General features: G+C 31.2%; 1 protein-coding gene across 1 annotated transcript; it reads right to left on the bottom strand.

The window, feature by feature from the left end:
• Positions 1 to 12446: 12446 nt before the first annotated feature.
• LOC123660614 (inhibitor of growth protein 5) lies at positions 12447 to 13563 on the bottom strand. The gene has a single exon (XM_045595671.1). The coding sequence runs from the start codon at positions 13269 to 13271 to the stop codon at positions 12447 to 12449; it is 825 nt and encodes a 274-aa protein (XP_045451627.1). The 5' UTR covers positions 13272 to 13563.
• Positions 13564 to 15105: the final 1542 nt, after the last annotated feature.

The following is a 15105-nucleotide window of genomic DNA, read 5'->3' as shown; positions in this document are numbered from 1 at the left end:
AACTCTCGAAAATCGTAGTGACGACTAGTGCGTTTGTTGATTTTTCTCGTCTACTTTCGTTGTATTACTTGTCGATGTAATTGAAGTAGGTTTTTTTCGTTTTCTAGCAAACACTATTATTGGAAATATTTTTTCTTGTCGTTATGTAAGTCTAAACAAAAATTATATTTCTCAATATCTTTTGATGCAATTTTCGTATGGTCATATTCGATTTTATGTATGGTTTTTCGTTATGAACATAAATTAGCAATAAACATTAACATTGAACTAAAAATTTAGTTGTATCAATATGTTTTTTTCGTACATATAAAATACTTTTACCTCTCTAGTTCTGGGTTTTAAGCCTGTTAGTATCTACCGTATTATACAAATCTACGCCTGACATTAGTAAACACATAGTATGTCCATTTTGTTCAAACGTGGTGTTATGTCCTAACTTGCTATATCGACCACAAAAAGCAGCCCAGAACGGCCAGACTTAACGGCCAGACTCACAGACCACAGAAATACTGTCAGACTTAACTTGGTAAAAGCCCCATGTGTGAAGGCCCAAAGGAAGTCTAGTCTACAGTAGTTTAAAAAATTACTGGGCGAACTAAAATAATGACAAAATATTGTAAAAACTAATTATTTTTTTAGTAATAATATACACAAATAAATGTATTAGAGAATAATGTGTGTTTTATTGTGTGGTTTGCCTGAAGAAATTATTTGAAAAAATCAGAATCTAAATGTAAATGAAGATTGAATACTAAAGTCCTCTTTTTTTTGAAATTACAAGAAAATATATGTAGTTGTTTCTTATAACTTGCTCTTTGTCCTAAAAACACTTTATCTGTACATATCATAAAGATTGTGCCGTTATTAATCTTATATATATCTCACACAAGGCACATCATTAAAAAAGGAACAAAAAAAATGTTTTGAACATTGAACTTCGGTTTCTGTTTATTACAATACGTAACAATGCTCCTTCCCTCAAAATAACAAAAACATAATATTAATGCGAATGAGATAAATAGACATAGCTACTATATATAAATTGCAAGCAGTGTCAATGAGAAAATATGTAAACAAAATTATAAAACTGGGTACTAACGACTGCGTAAAAATTATGTAAATATTTTTAAATTTTTTTTATTTATAGCGCATATACCTACATTTCAACAAAAACTCTAAGATTTACTCAAACGATAACAAATGTATTTTTGTATTAAATAGTATAATAATAATAAGTACGATTTTATTTTTGTGTTACCCTCACATTAGGAATTCTAAACATTTTTGAATATCATATTAAGCTTAATTGGCTAGAGCGCCGACACGGTCAGTCGGAGACGCGGGTTCGAATCCCGCTGGAGCGGTCGGTTTTTGATATGATATTCAAAAATGTTTAGTATAATAATATCCAATAAAGATATAATAATCGATTTATAATAAAAAGATTAAAATAAAAATTTAAAAAAAACACAAAAATGACTTTTAAGGGTAAAAGCTTTGTATGCTCTCACTTCCAAAAAGAATACTTAAGTGATATAGGCACAAGAAAATACTGACACAAAATGAATTGGTAAATTTAAAATATAAGATTTTAAAAAGTATATTGACGAAAAATAATCAATAAACTACTTAACTAATTTTAAAATAACATAGTAATCATAAAGCTTTAAACCATACTTTAAGCCCTTTAAGTAGGCGCTATGAAGAAAAAAAAATTTACTGCTCGTTTTCATAATATTTTTTTAAATCTAAATAGTTACAAGTGTAGAGAGGACGAGCCTTCAGAAATCGCTAGTTTTCAATCCCATAAAACTATCATACCCAACATCCCAACATAAAATTTGAAAAGTACATCCTATTTCATAGACTTAAAAATTGACTTCCTATTTAGTTAATTCCCATAGAAAACTAATACGACAAGTTTTTCTCAATCCTTCGAAGCACCCAGTAAGGCGGTAGTTACGAGTTCTAATTCCTACGCAATTAGAGAGAAACTAAGCTCTCGTAGACACAGCTTACCTATCTTGCAACAACAAAATAAAAGTATCGCAAATTAAATTTGAAAATGTTTAAAATGAGAAATTAGCTAATACTCAAAATTAATTTTTATTTTCACACAATTCCAATTTAAAAAAAACTGTTAATCTTGTTTGTTATTAATATAATTAACTTACTTTTGTGCTTTGAATGATTCTTCCACATTCTCCTCAATAGCGTAGTCATTTTTCTCTGTGTCTAGACTTAATTTATAATTATTAAAAATTAAATATTCTTTCTATAAATTACCGTTTTTTTATATATAAATGTAATTTATAAATATAGAACGCAACTTTTCCCGCGCACGGTCTGCAGATAACTGCAACTGAGCTGCGAGCAACCCTTTTGATATGGACATACAAGATTCACGACCGATGTAGAAAAGTGTTTCATATTAAAATTTAATTACGCATTATCTTAAGTGTCATAAATTAATGTCTTTAGAACGCTAAAAATAATGCTAAAGAAAGAACACTTACTTTAATAAGTACTTACTTGATAAAGTTTAATTGATAAATTTGTTTTTATTACATTTAGTATTAGTTACTTAGTTATTTCCAAAACCCATAAATATAAAAAAAATTGACTTTAACAGCAATATTTCTAATCAAAGCTTTAAAAACAAATATATTTATATTCGCATTTGCATGCAGCCTGAGTGTAATACTTTTTATATGAGTATATATATATATATATATATATATATATATATATATATATATATATATATATATATATATATATATATAGTAATGTTTATTTGATTTGTATGCAATATAGTAATAAATAAGAAAGGCACAAACTAAAAAGCTGAAACCTTTTCAAAGGTATTTCCAAAAAGAAAATTCATAACATATCAGAAATACAAATACTCAAATTAGGTAATTATCTAAATAGTTATTATTACGCTTAACGGCCTAATGTAACGAAAACGATAGCTAACTAATCATAGAAAAATTCTATACCATTCTACAATATTCGAAAATGTTGACTAAAAAGAAATCTCTTTTAGGGATAAGTTCGCCCTTGTCAACTTCCTATATTATAATGACTATTGTAAAATTATTTAGTGTAATAAATAATATAAATAAATAGGTATATGTATAGTGTGATCTTTAAAGTTGCTATAAATAACAAGCTATCATTCTCAAATTAAATTATTACTACTACAAGTTCCGCGCGGTTTCAAACGCGTTGTAGGTATACAGACTCATGTCAGATTAGTTGAAATTCACTTGCATGGGACACGATGCTTTATAGCATATGTCATCCCTCATTACAAAGGGTTTTCTAAAAAAAAATGAGTGTGCTTTAGACCACACGACTGAAGTGACCGACTTCTGCCCTGCACTGTCTTAGATATACGAAACTATGAGTGAGAGGGAAAGAAAATGTGTACTCACACTATCTCTCTATCTCTCTTGCTCTATCTCTCTTGCTCCGTTCGCCTCTCCCGATCACACTTTTCGTAACACGCGTCACGCATTCACCAGCTTACTCCCCAAGTCAAGTGTGCGTAAAGAAGTTTTACTTCAAAAATAAACCATGAATAAAGTAGGACATATATCTTTGAAATAAAATATGCTCACACAAACAAACGAACGAAATCTGCAGCTAGTAGAGATACAACATACAACACATATTTTGCAGAGAAACAAAAAATTCAAGTACGAAATTGCAGTATTATTAGTGATTGCATTTACGTACGAGAGTTGTACGTTAAAACGTAATTATTTGTTGGTAAAAAAGTGGTGGGGTCCAGTTGGAACCCGATCTGAGAGCAAAAGCTCCGTTGTTGCATCAGGCATGATCGCTCAATAAACTTATTTACGTCAGATTGCTAAAATGCAATGACTACTCGTATACGGAAAATATTTTCTCAATCTAAATGTTACACACATAACATTTCTGTAAATTACAGATATTGAGATTGTATTTATTGTGCAAAAAAGAGCTATTCGCGGCATTTATCATCTTGGAGCTCGAGCCTCCCTAAGGGACGTTTTTCATAAGGTAGAAATATTAACAATTCTGTCGCAATATATTTATGACTAGAGACACGCCCCGGCTTCGCACGAGTGCAATGCTGATACTAAATATACTACAGAATGTCTTTATTTATAGTGTGAAGCCAGCTTATAGCATGGTTATTAACATAATAACAACAACATTCAAATATGCGTCGTTAGATTACACGTTGTTACAAAATGCGTTGAAGAAATAAAGATTCACTGCTCGTTCCCCGTAGGTGATAGCGTGATACTATGTAGCCTATATGTTGACCAGACTTCTTAATAATATTCGTGCCAAATTTGAAGTAAATCCATGCAGTACTTTTTAAGTTTATCCCGGACATAAATACAGACAAACAGACAAACAGGCAAATAGACAAAAATTCTAAAAACCATATTCTCGGCTTCGGTATCGATTGTAGATCACACCCCAAGTATTCTTTTAAAAAAATATTCAATGTACAGTTTTGACTTTCCTACCATTTTATTATATTAATATGTAAATATGTAAAATGTATAAATTTTATTATATTGTATAAATATATAAATAGAAATATTATATTACACCCAGACTCAGGCGGGAATCGAGCCCACAACCCGCACAACAGAAAGCAGGGCCACTACAAACTGCGCCAACGGGCTAGTCATCAATTAAATTGTATGTTTTTTTCAGGATGGAAAAACATATCGATACTTATTGATTGTTTCATATTTAAAGGTAGTTAAATAATGCAAAAGTAAGATCAAAAGCAAAATTCATTCGTTTTACTTAAATTCTAAAAATATAGGTACCTACTCAAGGAGGTTACATAATACATAGGTACAGGGCACAAAAACTACTTGCTTCGGCAGTACATTTACTAATTTGGAAACTTGGTACATATTTACTTAAGGAAGGTACATATCCAATTTATGTAAAAATAAAGACAAATCAATAATCACAAGTAGATAAAGCATAGACTTGGCATGAAAACTATAAGAATTTATGAATTGAATGCGTGAAAAATAATAGTACCAATTTTTTTAGTTATTTTAAAATTAAACTATTAATTCCGTTGACTTTATCAAGAATGTTTAATAATAACGTTGAAACTAAACAAATTATAAGGACTTCCGATTAGTATGACTGTACGTCCAAACAGTTAATTGTAACAAATACGCAACTCAATTTTAAATCAACAATAGACAAAGTCCATTGTCCTGAAGGGTAATAATTTCTTGACACGATAAAAGGTAGAAGGAAGAAAGAATATATAGGTTTTTCAAATTCCAACAGAAAAACTCGAACTTCATTGAAAATATTGTCATGGTGTGTTAAGAGAAGCGTTGACCGTAGCCTAGAGATGCCTGCAGCATCAGAAGCATCGCAAGCGCGTTGCCGACCCCCCCCCCTCCCCCCGACCTTTCCCAGGATCTCTGGCCACCTTACTCTGGAACACAACACTAATTGACAACAGTAGTATTATTTGTGTGATCTTCTGTAGAATCTTATTACTTAGGTGAGGTATTTTTTTCCATGACGGGCTGATCAAGATTTTGAGTAGGAAATACGATTTAGCCTGTACTATCCCACAGCTGGGCATAGATCTCTTACCCCATGTAGGAGAAGGGGTTGTTGTGCTCGCAGAATTATAAAATAAATAAATTTCAAAATAAAAGTAGCCCAGGTTACTTCTTATTACATCAGCTAACTGCCAGTGTAAGTCCTCTCAAAATCGGTCCAGCCTTTTCAGAGATTAGCCGGAACAAACAGACAGACAGACAAAAATTATAAGAAATGTTATTTTTGTATATGTACCGTGTACATCTATATGAATTTAGTAAAAAGCGGTTATTTTAATATTACAAACAGACACTCCAATTTTATTATTTGTATAGATTATGTCATTTTAATATAAATTTAAAGACCAGTAAATTATTTTTATTCTACCATCTAACGTAGAAATAAACTATCTCGTGATCTCCTACGAGTACTACAACGCAAACATCAATAGCGACAAGGAGAACGACGCAAGTGAAACACCCAAGAATAAGACAGCTTACTGGATATGAGCATCACTTAGACAAGACCATAGGTACACCGTACGGGCATCCCGCAAGGCCGTAACATACAATATTGTGTACAAATACGACCTCGCACCATTAGGCTTAAATTAAAATGACTCCACAGGTAAATGGGCCCGGTGAGAGTGAGACGTCTTGGTTCAAAGATCCACTCCCTGATTAACCAGTCAGAATGAACGAAAACACACGCACAGATAAATATACAGATAAGGAAATATCTCTAAATTACTAATTTCTCAACATCTGTCTGGTTTATTTTAATTTTTAATGTCACTTCACTATCTAAGTAATTTTTTTTTTGTTTTCATTATTGAAACTAAATAGGGTCATTTCGCTTGTTCGCGTCCACTTAGTGCAGTTGGCAAGTTTGAAGAACATAAAAATGTCCCAGCACTAATTTCTATGAAAAATTTATTTACTGTGTTCATTATATAGTCTATTTAATAATTAATTTTCAGTTTTGTTTGAAACATCTTGTTTTTATATTTTTTAAAGACAAACTTCAGAATTAAGCGATTTGCCCAATTTGCGTCCATAAAATCCAATTTGCGTCCACCCGCTTGACCACTTCGCGTCCACCAGCTTAGAAAAGGAATAAAGAGGTGATAATTTTATAATGTAAAGAGAGATTGGATTTTAATAATTTATTTAATGAAGAATTATAGTTATTTAAAAATCAACATTTTAACATTAATAAATCACTATGAAGAAAATAAAACACCTATTTATTCTTCTAAACATTGAAAGAACTTAAAATTTAAAAACAAATTTGGTACCTATGTAGTAAGTAAATAGTAATTCCACCTTTAAAATTCAACAATAATCTGTTCTGTGAATTTTAAAAGAATGTAAGTAAGCTAAGGTTTAGCCTGCAATCACAATCACAGCAGCCCTTCGCAGTCCACTACTGGACATAGGCCTCCACAAGTTCACGCCAAAAATGGCGTGAACTCATGTGTTTTGCCCATAAGCACCACGCTGGGCAGGCGGGTTGATGACCGCAGGGCTGGCTTTGTCAAACCGAAGACGCTGCTACCCGTCTTCGGCCTGTGTATTTCAAAGCCAGCAGTTGGATGGTTATCCCGCCATCGGTCGGCTTTTTAAGTTCCAAGGTAGTAGTGGAACTGTGTTATCCCTTAGTCGAACTCTTACGACACCCACGGGAAGAGAGACGGTGGCTGTATTCTTTGATGCCGTAACCACACAGCACCACAAAAATCATACTTGATTAATAATAATTATGGAAACAAAATACGAGGTGGACACGTATCTCCATTCGCATTAAATATTAATAATACCGTTATGTTTTCTTTTTTGTTATTTGGTTTCATTTGATACTAGCTGTGCCCGCGACTTTATCCGCGTGCAATTAAAAAAAAATATTGTTCTGTTCGTAGAGTTACAAAATAAATAAATTTCTAAAATAAAAGTAGCCTAAGTTACTCGTTATTACATTAGCTATCTGCCAGTGAAAGTCCCATCAAAATCAGTCCAGTCGTTTCAGTAATTATCCGGAGCAAACAGACAGACAGACTGACAAATTTTTTAAAAAATGTTATTTTGGTATATGTACCGTGTATAAATCAATATATGTATTTAGTAAAAAGCTGTTACCTTAATATTACAAACAGACTCCAATTTTATTTATTGGTGTAGATAAGTTTTGAACCCTCTTGGTTTGCACCCACTGATTTGTGCTTGTCTTACCGATTTCTTCTTCTCTTGAATTTCATGCAACGTTTCCCATAAATCTTCTTCTGTGTATGTTCTTTTTTCTTTTTTCTTTCTTATCTGCAAAGAACTTATCTTAAACAGAAAAAAAATAAGAAAGAAATTACCTATTTCATTCAAAGTAGAATAGGTATTAAAACTTGTAGTTATTAGTTATAGGTATTAAACTAGAATTAATTTAAGAAATGCACGCGATTTACTTTTATTATTAGGTGATCTGTTTAGGTATAGTTTGCGTCCATTGCGGACGCAAAGTGGAAGTTTTATAAATTCGGTGTAGTAGTTCGCGTCCACCTTATTTTAACTGTTAACTATAAAAAAATAAGCAAATTCATTATTAATATAATTCCTTTTATCATAACCAACGCCTAGAAACAGCTATGTATTCAAAATAGACATAAAACAATAAAAGACTTACCTTCAAACGAACCGCTGCCCACTATTTTCTTCTCATTATTCCGTACCTTCGCGCTCTCTTGTTGAACAGCCCTCACTATTTTTTTACCCGGGATTGCGCGGACCTGCCTCTTATACATTGAGGTATTGCCGGTAATGACTTTTCGACTTATTGGTGTCTTAGTATACATAATTTCGACAGTTTTCAAAGTGAGATCCGTAAAATGGACGCAAATTGGGCGATGGACGCGAACAGGCGTAATGACAATTTTACATTCTTTCAGCGCTAATTTTCAAATCACTTAGAATTAGCTGTGACGAATAGACTACGATCTATAATTATATATAACAAAAATAATATATTGAACCTAGGCGCAAATTATATTAACGTATAACTTTTTTATACTTCAAAGGTGTTAGGTGGGAAACAAAAGTATGTTTCTGCCTGATGATAAACGAATACCATTGGTTCTAGACGCCTGCAATATCAGGACCACGACAACTGCTTTGCCGACCCTTTCCCAAACTCTGGCCAAGACCTCTACCGCTACTTTTTGCCGATCCTATTCTCATCCCTAGCCCGAGACCTCTACCTACTACAAGTAGGTATACTATTTGGCTACTTTACTCACCACATGAACACAACAGTACTTTAGAGCAATATTATTTACCTGTGAGAAGATTCTCAGATTATTCTATAAGATTGAGGTAATTTCTCAGTCAGATTGCTCCAGATTTAGAGTAAGATACTTCCAGCTGAGCCGTACCTCAATAAAATAAATGAAAGATGAATGTTTTTGTATATGTCAGAAATAATGAGACTTTTAAAATCGTTTTAGAAGTTCTAGAGATTATTCCCTAAGAACCTACAAATATTAATATTACCTCGCAATTCTCATTTTCAAGCAATAATCTAATAAAAAATTGTAGTGTGTCTTGTCTGTATATGCGACAGTCATGCCTGCAGATATCAATATAATATGATATCTTGTTCACAAGTCCTTTTCTGTCCTATTCACTTAGTCCTGTTCTCTGGCTTCAGTTTCTGAAAGATTGGCGACAATAGCTACATTTATACTTAAACAATTTTGATAAAACACAGATTTAATAGCCGCTTACATAGTCCCACGATTAATAAATCTACTAACATTACATTTGGTCGAATGTATCAAAAACAATAATATTAAACAAAAACTTAAAATATTCTATCTTTCGACAAAACCTTTTGAAAAAACATAAAATTATTATGTAAAAATTGATGTACCAACTGAAAATGTAAGTAAGATTGTGTTTCAACTACTACGTTTTTAACCATTATAAAATGTAAACTGTAGCATTGTACAAACTTCAGTGGTTTTCTTTTGCTACTTATAATTGTGAATTTGTACATATTGTTTCTGTATTTGATAATTAAATAAATAAATAATAAGCTACATAATTAGCTTCATTGCTGTATTGCTTATGTCATTTTAATAAAATTTACAGATTTATTAATTTATTATATTTACATAATATAAATTATTATTAACATAAGACATGGATGGTTCATAGGTCACCATCATCATCAGTTCAGCCTAATACAGTCCACTGCTGGACATAGGCCTCCACAAGTTCGCACCAAAAATGGAACTCGTGTGTTTTGCCCATAGTCACCACGCTGGGCAGGCAGGTTGGTGACCACAGGGCTGGATGGTTATCACTTAAAAAAACAAAAATTAAGTTGTCTTAGTATTCCTCGGAAATGCCCGATTCACGTTTAATAATATGTATATCCATTTCACAATAATAAATAGTAATTTCTATGCATGCAAAGGCAAAATGGAATCATCAATTGTGTGACAAAGGTTTTAATAAACAACCAAACAAAAAAAAATGTTTCATTATGTGTAATAAAATAATTTTAATAATATAGAAATTATATTGTATAACTTTAAATGTTATAACAATAATTGGTACCTATTAAATATATCCTATCGAGTCGAGTGCAAAACTATCACAATCTATCAAGATACCTAATCTGCAGCTGTAGCAACTAGCGTGATACACTTCATATAAAAATGTAAACATGATACCTTATAATATTTAGAATAATCCACTTTAATTTGACACTTTTATAGCAATATAATTTTCTTAACTCTCAACTACACCAAATTTTAATTAATATTATTTTCTTATTAAATCTAATAGTCAAAATTCTTATAATATATAAATACAATTCAAATTGAAAAAAAAAATTATTAAATTTATTGCTATTTCAGATTAAGTCTCCTATTAAATGCACATTTCTGAGTGATGTCTACATCTGTTATTTTTTGCATTTTTTTTTTATTGTCTTGCAATGGTATAATCAAATAATAAGTCTATTTTAATAAAGGCATACGATGTGATACATTAAAAATAACATACATTCAAAGACACTGAAAACAGAACTCATTGGATCTCTTTATAGACCACAAATTTGTCACAGTTAAAAAAAAAGTATAATTTAGTCGGACCAATTTATTTGTATCAATTCATTGATGCTAGTTATAATACCAGTTGATAATAGTTCGGACGTATTATTAAACATAACCCCTAAAATTAATTTTTACACACATTTTGACAAATCTAGCATCCATTGATGATACATACAAATCGACACCAGCAATTTATACTAAGCTAACTCATAAAAGTGAACTTTACAATTGAGGCTTATAAAAGGGAAAAACGTGATACCTTTTGTATTAATTAAGAAATTTATTTGAAATTTGGAATCTTTAATAGTTACTTTATTCATTGCAATTTCACAATTTTTATTATTATACAAAAGAAACACATTTATTCAAGTTGCATTAAGAAAACCAACTTATCGAAAATTCGAGTTGGCGTAGTATAAATTGTTGGTGTCGAAATATTCACGACAGAGATAAATCAATGAAAATTAAAAATAAACATTTACTTTGCAGTAATTAAAATTAAAACAGTATTTTTGCGAATATAACAGTAAAAACTTTCAGTTATAAATGAACATTGATGAAAGCCCTTAAGTTGTAATATAGTAGAATACTCAAACTCAGCACAATTTTTAATTGGTATAAAAACTTATTTTGTCCTTTCCATTGGTATTCCAAAAAAGTAGCTGTATCTAAGACATTTTAAAAATTGTGTAGTGTTAAAGTATTACATAAGAGAATGTTAAATTTTCCTGTAACCTGGATATTTGTACTGAATTCGATCTCACATAAAATAAGAAAAAAAAATCATTCTTTTTCTCAACCAATAATACAATATCCTCGTTTCAAATATATTCAAATTAGTTTTTTACCATCCTGTTAAACTGTTTATACAATTATATTTATTTAATTAGCCAAATTTTATACGCTTCTGGCAGTAATACTTAGCCTCAGACCTAACTTTAGGATTTAAAAAAATGTTTGATATTTCGTATTCAATTCAAATCATAACTTCTTCATAAGAGAGGCATATTAAAAAACATTACATATTTTAAATGTTTTCAAAGTTTAAATCTTAAAATGACATTCACAAGACTGAACACTTTTTAGCTGCATGTGGTAAATTGTCTGATTTAAAAAAGATTGTTTAACAGACCAAATAAGACCATATTTAAGCAACTCCAGTTATGATAACTAGGGAAATGTTATAAGCCGATTATGTTTAGCATACCTAATCGAAATAATGATTAATTTAAAATTTACAAACTTCAGTCTTTATTTATGTAACTTATAAATACAGGATTTACCCATAAGATGTCTGATATTAAAATATGTTTTAATATTATTAAATTGTATAAAGGCAAATACTATTGAATTTACTATGGAAACACTAAATCTGTGGTTATATTTTTTTGTAGTCAATTTGAACACACAGACAACACATTATTTGTTATTTTCTTGTTAATTATAATTTCAAAAACATAAAAAGCATTATAGACTATTCATTGTTACTATATAACCACATCTGGAATTAGTTTTAATATAATGTAAGCTTTATCAGCAAAAAATGACTATTCCTAAATTACTCTTATGCTTAAGATTAATTTCATCAATTTATACTAATAATAAATTAATTCTATATTAATTCATATATATCTTTATAGAAAACAACATATTATCTAGATACTATGCCTAGAAACTAATATAATCACTTTGTTTCTTTCTTAACTGCGACAGTCTTTTCTGCTGGCTTATTTAATGGTTTCACTGTGGATCATTTCTTTTTTCTGTCCTGGGTGCATTTAGGGCAGTACCATTTACCCTTAGGCTTAATCTTAAGATCTACACATGCAAAATGGAACCACTCAATAGGGCAGTCGGGATTATCACATCCTATCATTTCACCATAAGAAACTTGGTGACAAAGGCAATATGTGGGTTCATTAGGGTCGACTGGCATGTCTAGCACGTCACTAGGATGAGACATTCCTGGAACGGAATCCAAATCCGTGTTTTCCTCCTGTTCTTTAACGGCTGTAGTTGCAGTCGTAGTGCCTTTCCTCTGAGCTTTCTTCTTGGCCGCTGAACGTCCACTTGCAACGGCGTCCTCCTCGCTCGAGGCGCCAGGACGCTTCTTTTTACCGGTTGTCGCTGCGGCCTTCTCGCTACCTTTGTGTTTCTTCCTTCCTTTCTTAACAGTAGCTGTATTAGATTCCTGGTCCGTAGCAGCCTGTTGAGCGGCGCGAGAGCTCATAACTTTCTCCTGAATTTCTGATTCAAAACGCGCGAGGTCAGAATCAAGGCGACGTATGTGTTTATCTACTAATTCATATGTTTGAATAGCTAGTTGCACTTTATCGTCTCCATATTCTTTAGCTTTATTAAACAGACCTTGAATAGTGTTCACTTTTTCCTTTTTAATTTCGTCGTCCATTTTAGGAACACTGGGAAGCAATTCATCGGCCATAAGATCTATAGTCCTCATTAAACCATGAGCTCTGTCGTCGAGATCTCTCATCAATTTAAAGTTCCTTTGTAATTCTATAGGTAAATGCTGCAAGCTGTCCAGATAGTGTTCCAAATACAAAGCAGAAGTCATTTTGCAATATTTTGTAACGAATCCACACTATTTTATTTTACAAAATCGCCAAAATAAAAGAAGATACTAATTAAATTTACACTAACTTAATTTTGACTATCCGCACAGTGAAATCCAGTGTAGAAATTTCATAAAATCATTTAATAAACGGAGAAATAAAATTAACAAATGATTGTGTTATTTTAGATTACATTACACTTATGGTAACAAGCAATTTCTACTGTCTTCTAACAACCAATCAAACGAACGCAACGGATGAAATTACGTTCCTTTTTGGCATTATGAAAGCCATGAAACATTATCAAAAATTTTATCAATTTTTTGAAAACAACAAATCTTAAATGTGTTTCCTAATAAGCTATTTTTTCTTAAATGTATAATGGTTTTTAGGTATTACACTCATTTATACAGCAGTAAATATAAACGTAGAATGGAACTACGAAACGAGTTGGACATGGTATTCCTATAGTTTATAACTTTATACCACTTGTATACCACATTTATACAAGAGCGTGGTGGAGCGTGGTTTATACTTTAAAATACATTATTAAGTAGATACTAACAATAACTACGCTTTACAGGTAGTAAGGCTAAGGTACGCTTCAATGCGCACAATAGCACGTTTAACGTATAGTATTTTGTACCCACAGAATAAACTATAAGTACGTGACTACGTGACGTAAGTGGTAATGTGCCTTCACAGAGTACTATGGTATAAACAGGGGTGCGTTTGACTAAGATCGGATAGACAGAAGGGATATAAGACCGTACAACTCGTATACTTACACTGCGAAATACGGGACATTTCTTACATTTGGATAATATATTGGAATTATATGATATTTTTTTTTAAAGATATTTATCAATAAAGATAATAATTTTGTCTAATGTTTCATTGATTCCATTTACTAACTTTTTGTGTTACCTAATCAAAAAGGAAAAAGTATAATACTTATTATATCTCCAAAAATTGTTAAAAGATTATTCCGATTCTCAAAGGTCGAGAATCATAAAAAGCTTAAAGTTTACGTAGGTGGTGTAAGATTGTGAGTAAGATCGAACCACCATCGTTATAAAAAAAAAACGATGTGATGTTTGTTTAATTGCGTATTTTTTCTATATTTGGTTCATTTATTTTTGTTGCCCTATTATGATAGTATATTTGTATAATAAAAACTTAAAGGTGCAAGGCGTCTTGATCATTTTAAAAGGTAGTCCGAACTTACCATGCTTATCCGTTCTTTCACTGGATTAAAATTTTTCGTGAACTCTAAGCTCGCATAAAACAATATTTACAGAAATAAGAAAAATTATCAAAATAAGAAAATATATTTATAATCAACAATCAGTTTACGTTTTGTCATAACCTTAGGAATTGTCAATCAAAAAATAAAATAAATTCTAATAGACGCGTAACTCATCAAAAAATCGTCCCATCTCAGCCGAACATACCTTATATTTTAATTATAACACTTTTATAAATTTTCAAAATATATTGATTATACAATATCCTAGGTATTTAATTTACTTCTCAAGAAACGATCTAAGGCACGCGGTCTGAAAAAATAAGAAGAGTAAAATCGTGTATAACTGTATAACGTGTATAACAACTTGATCCCCTAACCCTTTCCCCACTAACAATTATTATCCTACTCCTCTGCCCAAAGGTTGCCTGGAAAAAAAATCGCTGCTTTAGCTATAGGGCCGCCTGTTGCAATTAATGTAACTTTATTATTTTTGTTTACTAGATTAAATTTTTGTTACATTTTAAGTTAGTGTGCAAAAAGGTGGAAATAAATAAATATAGCATCAAAATCTCCATGCGGTGAACAGG

Source organism: Melitaea cinxia, chromosome 15, assembly GCF_905220565.1.
Source record: "Melitaea cinxia chromosome 15, ilMelCinx1.1, whole genome shotgun sequence".
NCBI classification, from domain to species: Eukaryota; Metazoa; Arthropoda; class Insecta; order Lepidoptera; family Nymphalidae; genus Melitaea; species Melitaea cinxia.
This window is presented reverse-complemented; position numbering and strand designations above follow the sequence as displayed.

Excerpts from the sequence above, each read along its gene's own strand:
- LOC123660614 (XM_045595671.1), bottom strand. The coding sequence starts at position 13,271 with ATGACTTCTGCTTTGTATTTGGAACACTATCTGGACAGCTTGCAGCAT.